Source organism: Salmo salar, chromosome 03 (assembly GCF_965601325.2).
Source record: "Salmo salar chromosome 03, fSalSal1, whole genome shotgun sequence".
Taxonomy (NCBI): domain Eukaryota; kingdom Metazoa; phylum Chordata; class Actinopteri; order Salmoniformes; family Salmonidae; genus Salmo; species Salmo salar.
This window is the reverse complement of record NC_138293.1, coordinates 74,186,447-74,207,881: the sequence shown is the minus strand read 5'-3', so window position 1 is coordinate 74,207,881 and position 21,435 is coordinate 74,186,447. Positions and strand designations below refer to the sequence as shown.

At 42.2% G+C, this 21,435-nt stretch overlaps 1 protein-coding gene across 9 annotated transcripts; it reads left to right on the top strand.

The window, feature by feature from the left end:
* Nucleotides 1-617: 617 nt before the first annotated feature.
* slc25a39 (solute carrier family 25 member 39) lies at nucleotides 618-21,434 on the top strand. 9 transcript variants are annotated; one of them, XM_082971542.1, is made up of 13 exons: nucleotides 618-867; nucleotides 5,128-5,233; nucleotides 15,278-15,382; nucleotides 16,226-16,285; nucleotides 16,875-16,925; nucleotides 18,053-18,162; nucleotides 18,341-18,408; nucleotides 18,604-18,728; nucleotides 18,926-19,099; nucleotides 19,299-19,408; nucleotides 20,148-20,229; nucleotides 20,351-20,431; nucleotides 20,548-21,434. In XM_082971542.1, exons 6-13 carry the CDS (start codon nucleotides 18,082-18,084, stop codon nucleotides 20,664-20,666), a joined length of 840 nt encoding a protein of 279 aa, XP_082827668.1. In that variant the 5' UTR covers nucleotides 618-867; nucleotides 5,128-5,233; nucleotides 15,278-15,382; nucleotides 16,226-16,285; nucleotides 16,875-16,925; nucleotides 18,053-18,081; the 3' UTR covers nucleotides 20,667-21,434. The 9 variants fall into 9 exon arrangements, with proteins under 9 accessions (XP_082827668.1, XP_014049341.1, XP_014049342.1 ...); XM_014193862.3 differs by lacking the exon at nucleotides 15,278-15,382 and having other exon boundaries at nucleotides 655-867; XM_082971550.1 differs by lacking the exon at nucleotides 5,128-5,233 and having other exon boundaries at nucleotides 729-867.
* Nucleotide 21,435: the final 1 nt, after the last annotated feature.

Below are 21,435 nucleotides of genomic sequence, written 5' to 3'. Positions count from 1 at the left end.
GGTAATACCCAGGAGAAGGAGATGGGACTGTAATGAAGAGAGTTCAGTCTGAGGACAGAGGACAGGACGTACTGGGTCAGCATTTGTAGGGCAGGAATGTGGGGTGGCAGTCAGGAAACATTACAGAGTATCTGGCTGTATATAAGGCAGAGTTAATGGCCATACTGTTGGCCTTGCAGTGTGGGTGGAGGAAGTCAAACCAGACAGAGTAGTTATTTGCTCTGATTCATGTGCAGTGTTGATGAGTCTCCAGTCTTTTAGGTCACGTAGCAGAAAATACCTGCTTAATGAGGTTCTACAAACCCATGGCAGGATTAGACAGATGGGTATACAGATAAGATTTACTTGGGTCCCAGCCCATGTGGGGGTGGAGGAGAACGAGGCAGTTGATGGACTGGCTAAACAAGCACTTAGTAGTGGGAATGTTGATGTTGTAGTTTACTATGAGCAAGGCAGAGGCAACAAACCTTATGTGGACAGTGATGGTGCAGAGATTTATTTCAAGTACAGAGGCAAGTCGGGAGGGGAAGACGCACATTTATAATTCTAACAGCTTTTTTGTTGGCAGAGTATTTAATTGTCTTATAATATAGTTCAATTTCTTTTTGCATGGGAAGAAGAAGAATTACCAGGCACCAAGCAAGAACCGTGGTCAGATGAATTGAAGGCGTGTCTTGTCACGACAGATGAATCGGGTTGTTTTGCTTGTTCTTACCAGCTCCATAGCTTTGTCAAGTTAGCTAACAGCAGCTCACGGCTATGGACAGCATGTCCATTCAACACTTAGGGAAACAGGCAACATGCCATGAAATCCCATCAAATTCACAACGCAGATAGATACCCTTATAGCTAAGCTATAAACTAGAGGTGAGTATCAAGCTTTGACATGTTTATCTTCTGTTTTGCGATATTTAGTCAGCTAGCTAGCCTTAGCTATCAAGCATCTTGAATTGGGGAGAGCTGGCATGTGTTCCTGTTTTGCCATTAGATTAGCTACTCTATTGTACATGCACGATCGCTCATGTCTAGCTAACGTTACCTAGGTAGGCTCCACAACAAATGTTTTGTGAGTGTTATATAATTGAGAAAGGAGCACGACAACATGTTTTAATTTTTGTATTTAAAAAACAACAACATTTGAGCACAACATGTCCGTGTTAGTCGTTCATCATCATTACATCACCACGCCAACAAGGCTACAAGGTCAGATTCGCTGACTGGGTGGAGATGTCACAAAGTGTCTTTGTAGATGTGCATGTAGTGCAAACATGAGATGCAGTACAGTGCAATATTAGTTACTTAGCTAGCTATAGTTCGTTGTCCTGCACCAGAATATAACTTTAGCAGGGTCATTCCTACTGAGCGGTGCCTTTTGGACCAAATAACTTTTGGGGAAATAAAGTATCTATTTTTTTCTATCAGAAAAAGGACGTGTTTGACTTTAAGAAAAACATATTGTGACGACCCTGGGGTCTTACAGGAACCCGCTCACCGGCCAAGCACACGCACTGTCGTGGATGCAAGGTCCGATCACTTCTGACACCAATGTAATGAAACAGCAAGCAGGGAGCAGGTCTCGAACCCTCGACCTTCAAGCACGAAGTCCGGCGCGCTATCGACTGTGCCGCAAAAGCATGCTCGTCCGGCAGAGTCGATGTCCGCGCTTATAAACCCAGGGTCGTTACACTATTGATCAAACTCAGGCACTTATATTTTTTGAGGTGCATTTTCCAATCTGGTATGTGCATAATCCTAACAGGGTTGAAATGTAAAGACTAAATTAGTCATAGGTCTGTGAGTGAGTGAACTAACACAGTGGTTCCCAAACTTATTATAGTCCCGTACCCCTTCAAACATTCAACCTCCAGCTGCGTACCCCCTCTAGCACCAGGGTCAGCGCACTCTACAATGTTGTTTTTTGCCATCATTGTAAGCCTGCCACACAAACACTATACAATACATTTATTAAACATAAGAATGAGTGTGAGTTTTTGTCACAACCCGGCTTGTGGGAAGTGACAAAGAGCTCTTATAGGACCAGGGCACAAATAATAATATAATTGATCTCTTTATTTAACCATCTTACATATAAAACCTTATTTGTTAATTGAAAATTGTAAATAACTCACCACAGGTTAATGAGAAGGTTGTGCTTGAAAGGATGCACATAACTCTGCAATGTTGTATTGGAGAGAGTCTCAGTCTTACATCATTTTCCACATACAGTCTGTGCCTGTATTTAGTTTTCATGCTGGTGAGGGCCGAGAATCCACTCTCACATAGGTATGTGGTTGCAAAGGGCATCAGTGTCTTAACAGCACGATTTGCCAAGGCAGGATACTCTGAGCACAGCCCTATCCAGAAATCTTCAATTTCGATGAGGCTCTCTTGTTCAGATATCGGTAAGTGGACTGGAGGCAGGGCATGAAATGGATAACGAATCAATTTTTTTGTGTCATCTGTTTTGGGAAAGTACCTGCATAATTGCGCACCCAACTCACTCAGGTGCTTCGCTATTTCACATTTGACATTGTCCGTAAGCTTGAGTTCATTTGTACACAAAAAAATCATACAATGATGTAAAGACCTGTGTTGTCCTTGTTAATGCAGACAGAGAAGAGCTCCAACTTCTTAATCATAGCTTCAATTTTGTCCCGCACATTGAATATAGTTGCAGAGAGTCCCTGTAATCCTAGATTCAGATCATTCAGGTGAGAAAAAACATCACCCAGATAGGTCAGCCGTGTGAGAAACTCACCATGCAAGCGGTCAGATAAGTGAAAATTATGCTCAGTAAAGAACTTTAAGTTTATCTCTCAATTATTTATTTTTTTCAATACTTTGCCCCTTGATAACCAGCACACTTCTGTATGTTATAAAAGCATTACGTGGTCTCTGCCCATGTCATTGCATATTGCAAAAAATACATGAGAGTTCAGGGGCCTTGCTTTAACAAAGTTAACCAGTTTCACTGTAGTGTCCAAAATGTCTTTCAAGCTGTCAGGCATTTGTTTTCCCACCAAAGAAATTACACTTCCTGAATGTATTGTAGGAAGGGGTTGTTTTCTTAAATGGAGAATTACAACAAGCTATTTATTTTATGTTTATTTAACTAAACAAGTCAGTTAAGAAGAAATTCGTATTTACAATGATAGCCAAACCCTAACGACGCTGGGCCAATTGTGCGCTACCCTATGGGACTCCAAAACACGGCCGGTTGTGATACAGCCTGGAATTGAACCAGGGTCAGTAGTGATGCTTCTAGCACTGAGAGTTTTATTTTATTTAACTAGGCAAGTCAGTTAAGAACAAATTATTATTTACAATGATGGCCTAGGAACAGTGGGTTTACTACCTTGGTCAGTGGCTGAACAACAGATTTTTACCTTGTCAGCTCGGGGATTCGATCTAGCAACCTTTCGGTTACTGGCCCAACACTCTAACAACTAGGCTACCTGCTGCCCCAGATGCAGTGCCTTAGAACTGCTGTGCTACTTGGGAGCAACTAACAGGGTGGAAAGTGATATCAGGGACACACATAATCTTAAATAAAATAATAAATACAATAATCATGAAGAAAACATTATTGTTGAGAGAATTTAACTAGGATTATAAAATAATGAAGAAAGATTTTATTTATTTATTTTATGGCATATTTCTCGTGGAAGTTGATGAGTAACACCTGGGGACATGGTAAAAATGCCTACATCCACAGAAAATATTTTTGAGTTTAAGGTAAAGGACAGCTGACCTTATATTTAAAGCCTTTTGGAATCCACCTTTTACAGAAAATAAGAAGTTATATTTCCTGGGGACAGAAAAGGCACCATTGTAGGAATGACCCTGCCATTTATCACACAACACAGGGCAAGATTGATGAAGCACATGGATTAGAAATATTATGCATAATAATCAGATGCATGAGCCATAGAGGAAGTATTTGTTATAATTTTTACTCTTAACAACTTGCTATAACCAATGCTGTCTTAATTCTGTGAAATTAGCCTAGATAATGTTGTAAATGTAGGAATCAGTTCCTGGCCTGTGTTCATATTTTTGCTGAGGGTCGGGATATGGTGGGATTTGTTTTAGGGTAATACTGCCACAGTCAGCTGCTGTAGGGGGAGGTGATAGCCAGGGAAATTGGAACGTGATCGTCTGCCTGCAAGCCAGCAGTACGAGACATTCGGCATGGCTTGATAAGTGCTCAGTTCCTCTGCAGTGCACAAACACATTCAGCAACACATTCAATCATATGCTTGAGATGGCTCCCTCTGATCAAGAACTGGGCTAGAAATGTTTATACATCTACGCGAGAAACGATTAGCCCTTTACAGAGCTATGTTAGTGGTACTGGAAAGAGAGAGGTAGATGTTCTCTCTTGTTGCTTTCTAGACTCTTGCATTCATAATCTGCCAATTATTAATTTATCTTAGTAAACACATTTGTTGTCACCCATTTTCAATTTGCCAGGTTCTAATCCCCCTCGCTGTCTGTATTGAATGTGGGCTTAGTCAATCTTCTGTGGATAGTAGTTTATGTCACCAGACGTGCTATTGTATCAGTGAGGTGTTGTGGGAGTGTGTGGGGTTTGAGAACTGGGTGCAGTAGCTAGGAGAGAGGAGACGTGCCCACAACAGATACCTTATCTTAGTGTGTCAAGCTCTCTATTATAACCCCTCCTATCCCACATGAACGAGGCTACTGTACGTCTAGTCACTATCCCTTAGAAATAGACTCCTGAATAACAAGCTGTTTGTCATTTGGACTAGTAATGGCTGTTGGCGATTCAAGGACCCCTAAGACACACGTTTGGATAATATGCAGGAGCCTGGGGTTAGGCTAAGCTCAAGCTTTACAATAGCCATGCTGTTGTCCAGGCAGTGACCACTCTTGCCGTCTTGCCCTGAGGACATTCTGTATTCTGTCTCAGTAATCAGGCACAGTTTGACATAGTATAGCCTAGCTCAAAGCAGAGGCACTCCCCAACAGCCTTGTTTAGTTCACATATAATGGAATCTGTCAAGCTCTAACTAGCCTCTCATTAGAAGAGAAAATTAAAGTAGCACAATGACATTTGAGTATTGTGGTTAAAGTTGGTGTTTTCTGTCTCCCTGCCTGTCTCAGGTGGTCAGGATGGGGGAGCGGCCTGTTGTTACCCCCTCGGCTGGGATCACTCCAGTGCAGCAGATGCTGGCCTCTGGCACTGGGGCGCTGCTCACATCAGTGTTCGGTAAGATCAATGTCCAATAAAGGGGCACAACAACAAACATGTCCTCTCTCTGCCAATAAATAAATAAATAAACCTACCTAGGGAAATTTAAGGGAACCAGTAAAAGCACAGATTGCAAACACCAAGATGGTGGACTGAACACAGCTACGTAGACCACCTCAAGATAAAAACGTAATATTAAAAATCGGTAAGTTAGACTAAATATTAGCACTACACAATCTGGTGGGTAATAACCTTCAATCTGGATAACAAAACAAATCATATCATAAGACTAGAGAAATGTATCAACAAATATGATGAAAACAACCAACACCCAAACATGGCAGAGAGTAAGACAGGGGAACCTATTTCAAAACGAAAACGTGACTCTCCTACAGACACAGACGATTTAATATTTTCACCACCGGGAATGGTAAAGGACAAAACCGATCTGTTAAAATCAATAAATGACAAACTGGATATACTTGAACTAGTCAGTGTTGGTCAATTTCTTCAACAGATGATCAGGTCTATATAATTATCAAACTTATATATACAGTTGAAGTCGGAAGTTTACATACACCTTAGCCAAGTACATTTAAACTCAGTTTTTCACAATTCCTGACATTTAATCCTAGTAAGAATTCCCTGTCTTAGGTCAGTTAGGATCACCACTTTATTTTAAGAATGTGAAATGTCAGAATAATAGTAGAGAGAGTGATTTATTTCAGCTTTTATTTCTTTCATCACATTCCCAGTGTGTCAGAAGTTTACATACACTCAATTAGTATTAGGTAGCATTGCCTTTAAATTGTTTAACTTGGGTCAAATGTTTCGGGTAGCCTACCACAAGCTTCCCACAATAAGTTGGGTGAATTCTGGCCCATTCCTCTTGACAGAGCTGGTGTAACTGAGTCAGGTTTGTAGGCCTCCTTGCTCGCACACGCTTTTTCAGTTCTGCCCACAAATGTTCTATAGGATTGAGGTCAGGGCTTTGTGATGGCCACTCCAATACCTTGACTTTGTTGTCCTTAGGCCATTTTGCCACAACTTTGGAAGTATACTTAGGGTCATTGTCCATTTGGAAGACTCATTTGCGACCAAGCTTTAACTTCCTGACTGATGTCTTGAGATGTTGCTTCAATATAGCCACATCATTTTCCATCCTCATGATGCCATCTATTTTGTGAAGTGCACAAGTCCCTCCTGCAGCAAAGCACCCCCACAACATGATGCTGCCACCCCCGTGCTTCACAGTTGGGATGGTGTTCTTCGGCTTGCAAGCCTCCCCCTTTTTCCTCCAAACATAACAATGGTCATTATGGTCAAACAGTTCTATTTTTGTTTCATCAGACCAGAGGACATTTCTCCAAAAAGTACGATCTTTGTCCCCATGTGCAACCAAGACCAGTGAGGTCTTGGCTGATTTATTTTGATTTTCCCATAATGTCAAGCAAAGAGGCACTGAGTTTGAAGGTAGGCCTTGAAATACATCCACAGGTACACCTCCAAGTGACTCAAATGATGTCAATTAGCCTGTCGGAAGCTTCTAAAGCCATGACATCATTTCCGGGAATTTTCCGATCTGTTTAAAGGCACAGTCAACTCAGTGTATGTAAACTTCTGACCCACTGGAATTGTGATACAGTGAAATAATCTGTCTGTAAACAATTGTTGGAAAAATGACTTGTCATGTACAAAGTAGATGTCCTAACCGACTTGCCAAAACGATATAGTTTAACAAGAAATTTGTGGTGGTTGAAAAACAAGTTTTAATGACTCCAACCTAAGTGTATGTAAACTTCTGACTTCCACTGTATTTCTTCCATGGGCAAAGAAATTCAAAAGGGGTGATGATATTAATTAACAGTCATTTTGATCCAAATGTGCACATCGTCCAAACAGATTATCAAGGTAGATGGATTATTTTAAATATGTTATTGGACAATAAACAGATATAAGAATGTATCAACTCTACAAGCAACACTAGACTCTATTATTATGGTGGGGGATTTTAATACGATTTTAAATACCTCTATGGAACGTAAAGGAAATCACACTACAAACTATCACCCTCAGGCACTTAAGGAAATCATGAATGTCATGGATATATGGAGGCTTATATACCCTGACCTAGTGAGAAATACATGGCGGAGGCTTAATCAAGCTAGTCGTCTTGATTACTTTCTTAGCTAAATGCTTGGCGCATAGAATTAAAAAGGAATTGTCAGATATTATTCATCTTAATCAGACAGGTTTTTTTACATGGACGATACATTGGAGATAATATAAGACAAGTACTGGAAACAATAGAATACTATGAAATATCGGGGAAACCATGCCTGGTTTCCATAGCTGATTTTTAAAAGGCTTTTGATAAAGTACGACTGGAGTTTATATATAAATGCCTAGAATATTTCAATTTTGGAGAGTCTCTTATAAAATGGATTTATGTTATGTATACTAACCCTAGGTGTAAAATAGTAAATAATGGCTACATCTCAGAAAGTTGTAGCCATGTCAAGAGGAGTAAAACAAGGTTGTCCACTCAGTATATCTATTTATTATTGCCATCGAAATGTAAGCTGTTAAAATTAGATCCAACAATAATATTTAGGGATTAGAAATCCCTGGCTTAAAAACAAAGGTGTCATTTTACGCTGACGATTCATGTTTTCTTTTAAAACCACAATTAGAATCCCTCCACAGCCTCCGAGAGGATCTAGATACTTTTGCTAACTTCTCTGGATTAATACCAAATTCTGATAAGTGTACTATATTACTTATTGGGTCACAAAAAAATTATACTTTTACATTACAGTGTAGTTTACCAAGAAAATGGTCTGTTGGGGATGTGGACATACTCGGTATACAAATCCAGAAAGAAAGAAATTCTCACTCCAATAAATTTGTATAGAAAGTTAGCAAAAATAGATACGATTTTGCTACAGTTGAAGTCGGAAGTTTACGTACACTTAGGTTGGAGTCATTAAAACTCGTTTTTCAACCACTGCACAAATATCTTGTTAACAGACTATAGTTTTGGCAAGTCGGTTAGGACATCTACTTTGTGCATGAAACAAGTAATTTTTCCAACAATTGTTTACAGACAGATTATTTCACTTATAATTCACTATATCACATTTCCAGTGGGTCAGAAGTTTACATACACTAAGTTGACTGTGCCTTTAAACAGCTTGGAAAATTCCCAGAAATTATGTCATTGCTTTAGAAGCTTCTGATAGGCTAATTGACATAATTTGAGTCAATTGGAGGTGTACCTGTGGATGTATTTCAAGGCCTACCTTCAAACTCAGTGCCTCTTTGCTTGACATTATGGGAAAATCAAAAGAAATCAGCCAAGACCTCAGAAAAAAATTGTAGACCTCCACAAGTCTGGTTCATCCTTGGGAGCAATTTCCAAACGCCTGAAGGTACCACGTTCATCTGTACAAACAACAGTACGCAAGTATAAACACCATGGGACCACGCAGCCATCATATCGCTCAGGAAGGAGATGCATTCTGTCTCCTAGAGATGAACGTACTTTGGTGCGAAAAGTGCAAATCAATCCCAGAACAACAGCAAAGGACCTTGTGAAGATGCTGGAGGAAACAGGTACAAAAGTATCTATATCCACAGTAAAACGACTCCTATATTGATATAACCTGAAAGGCTGCTCAGCAAGGAAGAAGCCACTGCTCCAAAACCGCCATAAAAAGCCAGACTACGGTTTGCAACTGCACATGGGGACAAAGATCGTACTTTTTGGAGAAATGTCCTCTGGTCTGATAAAACAAAAATAGAACAGGACAACAAAGTCAAGGTATTTTAGTGGCCATCACAAAGCCCTGACCTCAATCCCATAGAACATTTGTGCGCAGAACTGAAAAAGCGTGTGAGCAAGGATGCCTAGAAACCTGACTCAGTCAGGAGGAATGGGCCAAAATTCACCCAATGTATTGTGGGAAGCTTGTGGAAGGCTACCTGAAACGTTTGACCCAAGTTAAACAGTTTAAAGTCAATGCTAACAAATAATAATTGAGTGTATGTAAACTTCTGACCCACTGGGAATGTGATGAAAGAAATAAAAGCGGAAATAAATCATTCTCTCTACTATTATTCTGACATTTCACATAGTTAAAATTAAGTGGTGATCCTAACTGACCTAAGACAGGGAATCTTTACTAGGATTAAATGTCAGGAATTGTGAAACTGAGTTTAAATATGTATCTCAGCAAAAAAAAGAAACGTCCCTTTTTCAGGACCCTGTCTTTCAAAGATAATTCGTAAAGATCCAAGTAACTTCACAGATCTTCATTCTAAAAGGTTTAAACACTGTTTCCCATGCTTTTTTAATGAACCATAAACAATTAATGAACATGCACCTGTGGAACGGTCGTTAAGACACTAACAGCTTACAGGCGGTAGGCAATTAAGGTCACAGTTATGCAAACTTAAGACACTAAAGAGGCCTTTCTACTGACTCTGAAAAACACCAAAAGAAAGCTGCCCAGGGTCCCTGCTCATCTGCGTGAACGTGCCTTAGGCATGCTGCAAGGAGGCATGAGGACTGCAGATGTGGCCAGGGGAATAAATTGCAATGTCTGTACTGTGAGACGCCTAAGACAGTGCTACAGGGAGACAGGACGGACAGCTGATTGTCCTCGCAGTGGCAGACCACGTGTAACAGCACCTGCACAGGATCGGTACATCCGAACATCACACCTGTGGGACAGGTACAAGATGGCATCAACTGCCCGAGTTACACCAGGAACGCACAATCCCTCCATCAGTGCTCAGACTGTCGCAATAGACTGAGAGAGGCTGGACTGAGGGCTTGTAGGCCTGTTGTAAGGCAGGTCCTCATCAGACCTCACCGGCAACAACGTTGCCTATGGGCACAAACCCACCATCGCTGGACAGGACTGGCAAAAAGTGCTCTTCGCTGACGAGTCGCGGTTTTGTCTCACCAGGGGTGATGGTCAGATTCACGTTTATTGTCGAAGGAATGAGTGTTACACCGAGGCCTGTACTCTGGAGCGGGATCGAGTTGCAGGGTCCGTCATGGTCTGGGGCGGTGTGTCACAGCATCATCGGACTGAGCTTGTTGTCATTGCAGGCAATCTCAACGCTGTGCGTTACAGGGAAGACATCCTCCTCCCTCATGTGGTACACTTCCTGCAGGCTCATTCTGACATGACCCTCCAGCATGACAATGCCACCAGCCATACTGCTTGTTCTGTGTGTGATTTCCTGCAAGACAGGAATGTCAGTGTTCTGCTATGGCCAGCGAAGAGCCCAGATCTCAATCCCATTGAGCACGTCTGGGACCTGTTGGATCGGAGGGTGAGGGCTAGGGCCATTCCCCCCCCCCCCCAGAAATGTCCGGGAACTTGCAGGTGCCTTGGAGGAAGAGTGGGGTAGCATCTCACAGCAAGATTTGGCAAATCTGGTACAGTCCATGAGGAGGAGATGCACTGCAGTTCTTAATGCAGCTGGTGGCCACACCAGATACTGACTTATTTTTGATTTTGACCCCCCCCCCCCCTTTGTCCAGGGACACATTTCATTTCTGTTAGTCACATGTCTGTGGAACTTGTTCAGTTTGTGTCTCAGTTGTTGAATCTTATGTTCATAAACAAATATTTACACATGTTTAGGTTTGCTGAAAATAAACGCAGTTGACAGTGAGAGGACGTTTGAGAGTTTATATACACACACACACACACTACCGTTTAAAAGTTTTGGGTCACTTTTTGAAAGAAAAGCCCTATTTGTTTTGGTCCATTTAAAATAACATCAAATTGATCAGAAATACAGTGTAGACATTAATGTTGTGAATGGCTATTGTAGCTGGAAACAGCAGATAAAAAAAAAAAAGGAAAATCTATGTAGGCGTACAGAGGCCCATTATCAGCAACCATCACTCCTGTGTTCCAATGGCACATTGTGTTAGCCAATCCAAGTTTATCATTTTAAAAGGCTAATTGATCATTAGAAAACCCTTTTTTGCAATTATGAAACTGTTGGTCTGATTTAAAGAAGCAATAAAACTGGCCTTTAGACTAGTTTAGTATCTGGAGCATCAGCATTTGTGGGTTCGATTACAGGCTCAAAATGTCCAGAAACAAAGACCTTTCTTCTGAAACCCATCAGTCTATTCTTGTTCTGAGAAATGAAGACTATTCCCTGCGAGAAATTGCCAAGAAACTGAAGATCTCATACAATGCTGTGTTCTACTCCATTCACAGAACAAACTGTCTCTAACCAGAATAGAAAGAGGAGTAGGAGGCCCTGGTGCACAACTAGTCCTCAGCTGGCAGCGTCATTAAATAGTGCCTGTAAAACACCAGTCTCAATGTCAACAGTGATGAGGCGACTCCAGGATGCTGGCCTTCATGAATGTCTCGTATGCTGTATAATGGAACGAACAAATTAATGACTTGATTGATGCAGTAGCCTATATAACTATTGAAATATAGGCCTAAGAAAGTTACAGTACACAGGATGTGGTCTTAGGCCTACAGCTCGATGGTGGTTATACAAGGCTGCTATTCTAAGCCTACTAATTATGTCATTACTTATTATTATTATTATTATTATTATGATGATTATAATAATAGTAATGATAACAATAAGGAGTTCCAGAAATAGGAGAGTTATTATTATAAATAATTTTTCTGACAATTTTGAACAGTGTAAAAAACACTAAATAATATCAGAGAAGTCCGATTTAATCAATGAAAGTCAGTGTAAATAAAGGGTAAAGGTACAAGACTGTGTACATATCTGGCTGTCACAGTTCCAAGACCAGTTAGAAACGTCCAGCTAACCCTACGCCAATGACGCCCATGAATCTGAAAACTGATGTTGGGTCCGTTTTAAGTAGCAATGATATCCTTCTCCACCGTCTTACGACAGATTTCACAAACCAGTCATGACTGTTCAATTTTTTATTTTTTTAATGTAAGTTTCTTTCCAGCAAATTATAACTATTGTAGCAAAGGAGTTTTGAAGTTGAGGGTGTAGTATTTCTGAAGTTTGGCAATGAGGACAAAAACTAGCATAGTTCAGTAGCCAGCTAGTTTAGCCAGGGAAAATGAGCTCGGACCTAGTGCGCATGTGCACCAGGCAAATTCAGGAGAAAGATTATAGATTTTATGCCCTGATATCAGGAGCTGGTGGCGAAAAGTGAGATTAAACAATTCAGACACTAAAACAAATAAATCAGATGACAAATATATTTTTTATTTCACCTTTATTTAATCAGGTAGGCTAGTTGAGAACAAGTTCTCATTTGCAACTGCGACCTGGCCAAGATAAAGCGTAGCAATTCGACACGTACAACAACAGAGTTACACATGGAACAAACAAAACATAGTCAATTATACAGTAGAACAAAAGAAAACAAAAAGTCTATATACAGTGAGTGCAAATTAGGTAAGTTAAGGCAATAAAATGGCCATGGTGGCGAAGTAATTACAATATAGCAATTAAACACTGGAATGGTAGATGTGCAGAAGATTAATGTGCAAGTAGAGATACTGGGGTGCAAAGGAGCAAGATAAATAAATAAATACAGTATGGGGATGAGGTAGGTAGATAGATGGGCTGTTTACAGATGGGCTATGTACAGGTGCAGTGATCTGTGAGCTGCTCTGACAGCTGGTGCTTAAAGCTAGTGAGGGAGATATTAGTCTCCAGCTTCAGAGATTTTTGCAGTTTGTTCCAGTCATTGGCAGCAGAGAACTGGAAGGAAAGGCGGCCAAAGGAGGAATTGGCTTTGGGGGTGAGCAGTGAGATATACCTGCTGAAGCGCATGCTACGAGTGGGTGCAGCTATGGTGACCAGTGAGCTGAGATAAGGTGGGGCTTTACCTAGCAGAGACTTGTAGATAACTTGTAGCCAGTGGGTTTGGCGACGAGTATGAAGCGAGGGCCAACCAACGAGAGCGTACAGGTTGCAATGGTGGGTAGTGTATGGGGCTTTGGTGACAAAACAGATGGCACTGTGATAGACTACATCCAGTTTGTTGAGTAGAGTGTTGGAGGCTATTTTATAGATGACATCACTGAAGTCGAGGATCGGTAGGATGGTCAGTTTTACGAGGGTGTGTTTGGCAGCATGAGTGAAGGATGCTTTGTTGCGATATAGGAAGCCGATTCTAGATTTAATTTTGGATTGGAGATGCTTAATGTGAGTCTGGAAGGAGAGTTTACAGTCTATTTGTAGTTGTCCACGTATTCTAAGTCAGAGCCGTCCAGAATAGTGATGCTGTACGGGCGAGCAGGTGCGGGCAGTGATCGATTGAATAGTATGCATTTAGTTTTACCTGCGTTTAAGAGCAGTTGGAGGCCACGGAAGGAGAGTTGTATGGCATTGAAGCTCGTCTGGAAGTTAGTTAACACAGTGTCCAAAGAGGGGCCAGAAGTATACAGAATGGTGTCGTCTGCGTAGAGGTGGATCAGAGAATCACCAGCAGCAAGAGCAACATCATTGATGTACACAGAGAAGAGTTGGCCCGAGAATTGAACCCTGTGGCACACCCATAGAGACTGCCAGAGGTCCGGACAACAGGCCCTCCGATTTGACACACTGAACTCTATCAGAGAAGTAGTTGGTAAACCAGGCGAGGCAATCATTTGAGAAACCAAGGCTGTCGAGTCTGTGAATAAGAATGTGGTGATTGACAGAGCCGAAAGCCTTGGCCAGGTCGATGAATACGGCTGCACAGTAATGTCTCTTATCGATGGCGGTTATAATGTTGTTTAGGACCTTGAGCGTGGCTGAGGTGCACCCATGACCAGCTCTGAAACCAGATTGCATAGTGGAGAAGGTACGGTGGGATTCGAAATGGTCGGTAATCTGTTTGTTAACTTGGCTTTCGAAGACCTTAGAAAGACAGGGTAGGATAGATATAGGTCTGTAGCAGTTTGGGTCTAGAGTGTCACCCCCTTTGAAGAGGGGGATGACCGTGACAGCTTTCCAATTTTTGGGAATCTCAGACGATACGAAAGAGGTTGAACAGGCTAGTAATAGGGGTTGCAACAATTTCGGCAGATAATTTTAGAAAGAGAGGGTCCAGATTGTCTTGCCCGGCTGATTTGTATGGGTCCAGATTTTGCAGCTCTTTCAGAACATCAGCTATCTGGATTTCGGTGAAGGAGAAATGGTGGGGGCTTCGGCGGGTTGCTGTGGAGGGTGCCGGGCAGTTGACCGGGGTAGGGGTAGCCAGGTGGAAAGCATGGCCAGCCGTAGAGTAATGCTTATGAAATTCTCAATTATAGTGGATTTATCGGTGGTAACAGTGTTTCCTAGGATACCCGGCCAGGTTGATTAGAAAGGCCTGCTCGCAGAATTGTTTTAGGGAGCGTTTGACAGTGATGAGGGGCGGTCGTTTGGTCGCAGACCCATTACGGATGCAGGCAATGAGGCAGTGATCGCTGAGATCTTGATTGAAAACAGCAGAAGTGTATTTGGAGGGCGAGTTAGTTAGGATGACATCTATGAGGGTGCCCGTGTTTACGGATTTGGGGTTGTACCTGGTAGGTTCATTTGATAATTTGTGTGAGATTGAGGGCATCAAGCTTAGATTGTAGGATGGCCGGGGTGTTAAGCATGTCCCAGTTTAGGTCACCTAGTAGCACGAGCTCAGAAGATAGATGGGGGGCAATCAATTCACATATGGTATCGAGCGCACAGCTGGGGGCAGAGGGAGGTCTATAGCAAGCGGCAACAGTGAGAGACTTGTTTCTGGAAAGGTGAATTTTTAGAAGTAGAAGCTCGAATTGTTTGGGTACAGACTTGGATAGTAATACAGAACTATGCAGGCTATCTTTGCAATAGATTGCAACACCGACCCCTTTGGCAGTTCTATCTTGGCGGAAAATGTTATAGTTAGCAATGGAGATTTCAGGGTTTTTGGTGGTTTTCCTAAGCCAGGATTCTGACATGGCTAAGACATCCGGGTTAGCAGAGTGTGCTAAAGCAGTGAGTAAAACAAACTTAGGGAGTAGGCTTCTAATGTTAACATGCATGAAACCAAGCCTTTTACTGTTACAGAAGTCAACAAATGAGAGCACCTGGGGAGTGGGAGTGGAGCTAGGCACTGCAGGACCTGGATTAACCTCCACATCACCAGAGGAGCAAAGGAGAAGTAGGATAAGGGTACGGCTAAAGGCTATTCGATCTGGCCGTCTAGCACGTTTGGAACAGAGAGTAAAAGGAGCAGGTTTCTGGGCACGATAGCATAGATTCAAGGCATAGTGTACAGACAAGGGTAAGGTCGGATGTGAGTACATTGGAGGTAAACCTATTAAAGGAGAGTGAATTGATATACAGTACTGAAATCAGCTGTAACTGTCAATTGTAACAAAGCTATAATAGATACTGTCTCAGAATTAGCTAGCTTGTTGACCACGCTGTTTTTCATCAGGTTACGGGAAGGATTACGATTCATGATATCAAGACTTGATTGGCACTCTTTTAGCTGTTGAAAAATAAAATGTTTGTAAAAAGTATTTGTATAAAAACGATTAAATGTTATTAAAATGTACAGAATTTACATGAGCTCTCTGCCTAGCCTGCCACTAGGTGCCATGGCAACTGTAGAACTAGGATGAAATATTCCATCATGGGTGACCAAAGCCTCCACGACAACACAAGAGTCTGCCACAACTGCATCAGCGTCACTGGTTCAGTTTGTGTGTCAGCCTGTGTCCATCTGAGCTCCACTCCAGTCTGGTTGTACAGGTTGAGGTCTGGCTAGTCTGACCAGACTCCAAAGCCTGTGGAACAAGTGTCCAAGCCTTATGTGTAGGAACACCCCTGCCCCCACAGATTTTTTTTCAGAGAAGACACCGTTCTTGTAGAACACTATTCCATTTTCCAAGATCCACACACACACTGCACCACACACGCTCACACTCGTGTATGCACATGTTCCTCATTGACGAGGCCCATGATGGGTGTAAATAGATCAGTATAATTGACTCTGTCTCTCTTTCACAGTCACACCACTGGACGTGGTGAAGATAAGGCTGCAGGCCCAAAAAACACCATTCTATCAAGGTAGAACACTAACAGATAACATTCACTGCTTATACGATGAGTCTGCATATTGCTTCTTACCATTGCGGGGATAGCCTGAGAATTAGATGTTTATGTCCCCACTCCCCACCCAGGTAGCCTAGTGGTTAGCGCATTGGGCCAGTAACCGAAAGGTTGCTAGATCGAATCCCCGAGCTGACGTGGTACAAATCTGTTGTTCTGCTCCTGAACAAGCCACTGTTCCTAGGCCGTCATTGTAAATAAGAATTTGTTCTTAACTGACTTGCCTTTTTAAATAAAACATTTATAAATTAAATTAAAAGAAAACTCAACTGCACTGTCATCAGTTTCCCTGTGAGAGACTACATTCAGCCTCTTGCCCATCTGCTCCCTAAGCCTAAATAATAGAAGAGGGGTTGAGGTAAAGGGGGTTTAGAAGTCCTTATGTCGGCAATGTTGACCTTCGGCAGCCATGTCAGGCTACATTTAGTGGAATGTGAGGCATGCTTTAGCTTTTCTCTGCTCAAATGCTTATTTTGTGTGTCTTGTGCTCTTTCATTGTCTCTCCACCTCTGTGTTTCTATCTCTCTCTCTTTGCTTTGTTTCATAGCTTTAGCTGCTGACTCTGCTTCATGGAGTGGTGTAATCCGCCCCTCCAAATGTGAGTATAACCCTCCGGCGCCGCTCGCTGCATGCCCAGACTTTGCCCAGTCTGACTGACTACATGTGCCTATCTGGCACTGCTCTGCCAATATGACCTACTAACAAACTGGGTTTCCTGGGAAAACAAATGCACTTTAACCATAGTCTGAGCAAATTGATTTTGAAGTCTTTGGCAATTATATGTGTACCCTCTGTCAAAAAATGTAACTTCATACTCTTCCTCAGTGCGCCCTCATACTCTTCCTCAGTGCACCCTCATACTCTCAGCTGAATGATTATATGGGCTACAGCCTTGGCTCTCTCTCTCAGCTACACCATGACTCTTTCTGAACATTTTATAAAGAAAACTAAGGAAAATTAGCCCAGATAGTGCAACCAGCTAGTTAGTATGAGCATATTGAACTTCACAACGAAAGGATGTGGTAACAATGAGTGTTTTCTGGTACTTGAAAGAATTCAACGTGATTCATAGCTACCGGGTATCAAATTGTGCTTTGTGGTATTTGTGTTTACGAATCTCAAAGAAACAAACAAGTAGTTCATAGGTTATACTGTATAACACCCATTTTACTATGTCATTTTCTATTACTAGAGGAGCTCGTTTGTTTGTTTATAGATTTTCTCCTCAAATCCTTTGCCTTGGATTGACCATTTGACAATACCTAAAATAAGGCAAACACTAGTAGTCCAGAGCAGGCCTTGGCTAGAGCAGCCTTGGTGTTATCGTCCCCAGTGTCTGTCTGACCGGTCATTGCCATTACCTCTGTTATTAATAGCTTATCTAACCTCTGTCATGGACACCCTCACATCAATATAAGTTAAACTATTGACTGAAAAACAAACTGGAAAAAAATAAATACTTTAACAATGTCATTATTTTATAGAACTATTGAATATCCATTAATTTGACATAGAACTAGAAGCTATAGATGTATCAAACGGACATACTGTAATTACACATGAATGCGTGCCCTACAGAGACGCCAACGTTTGGCATTACTCCCAGTAGGTTCACATTTACCGATCTATAGTCTAGATAGAAGTAGAGCTTCATGTCTCATATAGTAACGTATTAACCAGTATGGTTATGTTTTGGTGACCCTGTTCTTGTGTTTTGTCTCTCAGGGAAGTGCCTCCTGTATTGTAATGGCCTGATGGATCACATCTATGTGTGTCAGTATGGGGCCAGCTGCACCAGCTGGTACAAAACACCAACCCACTTCAGTGGCACCCTGGTAAGAGACTCAGAACCCTCTTATTCGCTCCCACCAACACAGCACCACATCACCTGGTTTGACATCATTAAAGCACTGGATGGGGAACGACCTGTCTTTTGAAGTCCCAAATGTTTGTATTTTTTTGGAACTCCACAGTTCCCCAGGACAAACACGGTGTGGTTTTTTTTTTTCTCAGGATGCTTTTGTGAAGATCACGCGCAACGAGGGGGTCAGGTCTCTGTGGCGCGGGCTGCCTCCCACGCTGTGAGTCACTCGGGTATTTCAAGTACATGTATTTGTAATGAAGAACGGTAACAAGAGCGATCAGTCCTTGATTGTATAAAAGAGAAACTCAGAACTATGACTTTATGGTTTCAATATCAGTGTGTTGTTTTGCACCTAATCATGTAACAGCTTGCAGAGCTTTGAGATTGACAGTCTCTTCCTGTTTGTGTACAGGGTGATGGCGGTGCCTGCCACGGTCATCTACTTCACCTGCTATGACCAGCTCAGAGACTTACTGCGCTACGGCATGGGGTTCCAAGGCAACTACATCCCCCTGGTGGCAGGGGGTCTCGCTAGACGTAAGTGGACTACATGGGAGGGGGGTCACAATGTCTGTAAATTGATTAAGTCTTGATTATGATACAGTTCAGTTGTCACACACCACACTAAGAATGTAGATGTATAATAATGCCATTATTACATTTTTCCCTTCTGTAACATATTGTGTTTGTTGCTGCCCCTCTTCCGTTGACTCCCCCGTCTCTGTGTTCTCCAGTGGGAGCAGTGAGTGTGATCAGCCCATTAGAGCTGGTGCGTACCAAGATGCAGTCCCAGAAGCTGACCTACAGCGAGCTGAGGGTGTGTATCCGCTCTAGTGTTGCCCAGGATGGCTGGCTGTCCCTGTGGAGGGGCTGGGGACCCACCGTCCTACGAGACGTCCCCTTCTCAGGTGAGACTTCACCTCCATGGACGTTATGTCACTAACCATCTATCTGTCACTGCTAGGGCTTAGTTGGACTGGTTGATAGAAGTTGGGGGTTACATAATGAAGATCGCCTGTGTGGGTGAATAATAAATACTATCTTCGGTGTGATAATGTTTCTCAGTGACTTTTCAACCTGACTGTTTTTCTGTGTCTGTGTGTGCAGCCCTGTACTGGTTCAACTATGAGCTGGTGAAGGCCCAGCTTTGTGATCAGTACGATGTGTCTCAGGCCACCTTCTCCATCAGCTTCACAGCAGGGGCCATCTCTGGAGCTGTGAGTATCTCATTAATACATCTACTGGGAATTTACAATGTAAAGCAGATGTGTTCTATTAGATTTCATGAAGATGATGGATGGTTTGTACATTGCAAGGTGTATACAGTTAAATAGTCAAACAATTTTTTTCCCGCTCCTATTCTTTTCAGTTTATTGTAAGTGAGGCAGAGGTGTGTTTTATTGTAGGTAGATCATTGACAAATATGGATAAGATTTCAGTGTGCTCTCTCTCACCAGGAAAGGAAAGCCAGTTGTAACCCAGATGTTATTTGTATTTATGACAGAAAGAGGCCATGATAAATAAAACCAAATGCCTCTCCCTGCTGAAAACAGGCCTATGTTTGTTTAGAGAGATTCTCTCATATGTGAGAGAAGTGGACACACTTACTTAGCCTAGATCTGTAGTAAAACAGGAAGTTCCCTGTCAAATCATGGCAGTTCTACAGTCCTCATGAGTTATTATAAGGGTTGTGTTGACACCAGAAAGAAATAGAGAATTGCTGTGTTATTGTGACAACCATTAGACTGTTGATAATTGATAACAGGTGGATCCCTGGTTAAAGCCTGTCTAGTTACATAACGTACTGCTGATCAATAGATCAGGGGGTAAGTTATGTTGATTTCACTGGGTATTGCTGTTGATTTCGCTGGGTATTGCTGTTGATTTCGCTGGGTTTTGCTGTTGATTTCGCTGGGTATTGCTTATAGAGAGTGTGTCTATTGTCTTCTGTCCCAGGTGGCTGCCATCATGACCCTGCCTTTTGACGTGGTGAAGACGCGGAGACAGGTCCAACTGGGAGAGATGGAGACACTGGGAGGTGTGTAATTACTGGGTCTTATGTACCCATATGGACATTCACGTCTGATATCGTATTTTATCCTCTCTGATAGAACGTAGGATTGCCCACTAAATTGCTGTCTTTCTCCCCTTCCTCCCAGTCCCTGTGAAGAATCCCACATCCACATGGCATATCATGAGGGGAATTTGGGCTGAATCGGGATACAGGGGGCTCTTTGCGGGTAAGTCCAAAAGGATATATAAAAAGTATATATTTGCAATGCCTGAAGCGCTGGTATAGTACGCAGTCTGAATGGAGGACTAAATCAGGTAAATTGTGTCTCTTTATCCCCCTCAGGTTTCCTACCCAGGGTGATCAAAGTGGCCCCAGCCTGTGCTGTCATGATCAGCACCTATGAGTTTGGGAAGATCTTCTTCCAGAAGATGAACCTTGACCGGGAGCAACAGGCCTGCTGAGGGGCTGTATGTGTGGAGAAGCAGGGTTGGCTGCCTTCTTCTGGGGCAGAATGGGAAGAGACTATTAGCAGCTGCCAATGCACGCTCACATGCACACTGTGCAAGACTGCTCCTGGTTAAGACTTTGCACCTAGAAACCTGAGCTTCAAATCACACTGGAGGAGTCTGTCTCTCAATTCAGACAAAGGCAAAGACATGAGGAATGGGCTTTTTTTGTCTGTTTTCTAGCCCTTTCTATTGGCCCACAGGGAGGCTACTCCTACAACTGTGAACACTGTCATACGTGTATCCATGAATGTGTCCATTAGTTAAATTCAGAACTGTGGGGGAACGGCCCTGTGACCTAAGGCTTATTCAGACTTTAGCATGCTTTCCTTGCACGCTAAAAGGTGTTCATCTTTGCTAGTACAGCCCCCTGCTGTTCATACCTGAGAGAACACTTCTAACAACAACCCTAAAAAACTGCATGCAAAGTAATCCATTCAATCAAGACCTTCTCTTCAACGACCTTGATCTTCAATTTGTGTGTTTATTATTTCTTGTGTACCTTACATGGATGTATAGAATGTTTTATATGCTGTGACTGGTTTTACGCGTTTTTTTTAATTTATTTTGTTTCAGTCAGAGGGATACAGATCATCTAACAGAATGCCTAATTGGATTCAAAGACATTTGAAATGTTTTTTTTTTCACCTTTATTTAACCAGGTAGGCTAGTTGAGAACAAGTTGAGATGGACAGTTGTAAAATAAAAAAGGTGTTGCACCAAT

What these genes read in the sequence shown, in the direction of transcription:
- slc25a39 (XM_014193862.3), top strand. Translation starts at nt 5,137, where the DNA reads ATGGGGGAGCGGCCTGTTGTTACCCCCTCGGCTGGGATCACTCCAGTG. An exon ending in ACGAGACGTCCCCTTCTCAG is followed by an intron (nt 19,100 to 19,298) that starts GTGAGACTTCAC and finishes CTGTGTGTGCAG; the next exon opens with CCCTGTACTGGTTCAACTAT. An exon ending in ATACAGGGGGCTCTTTGCGG is followed by an intron (nt 20,432 to 20,547) that starts GTAAGTCCAAAA and finishes TATCCCCCTCAG; the next exon opens with GTTTCCTACCCAGGGTGATC.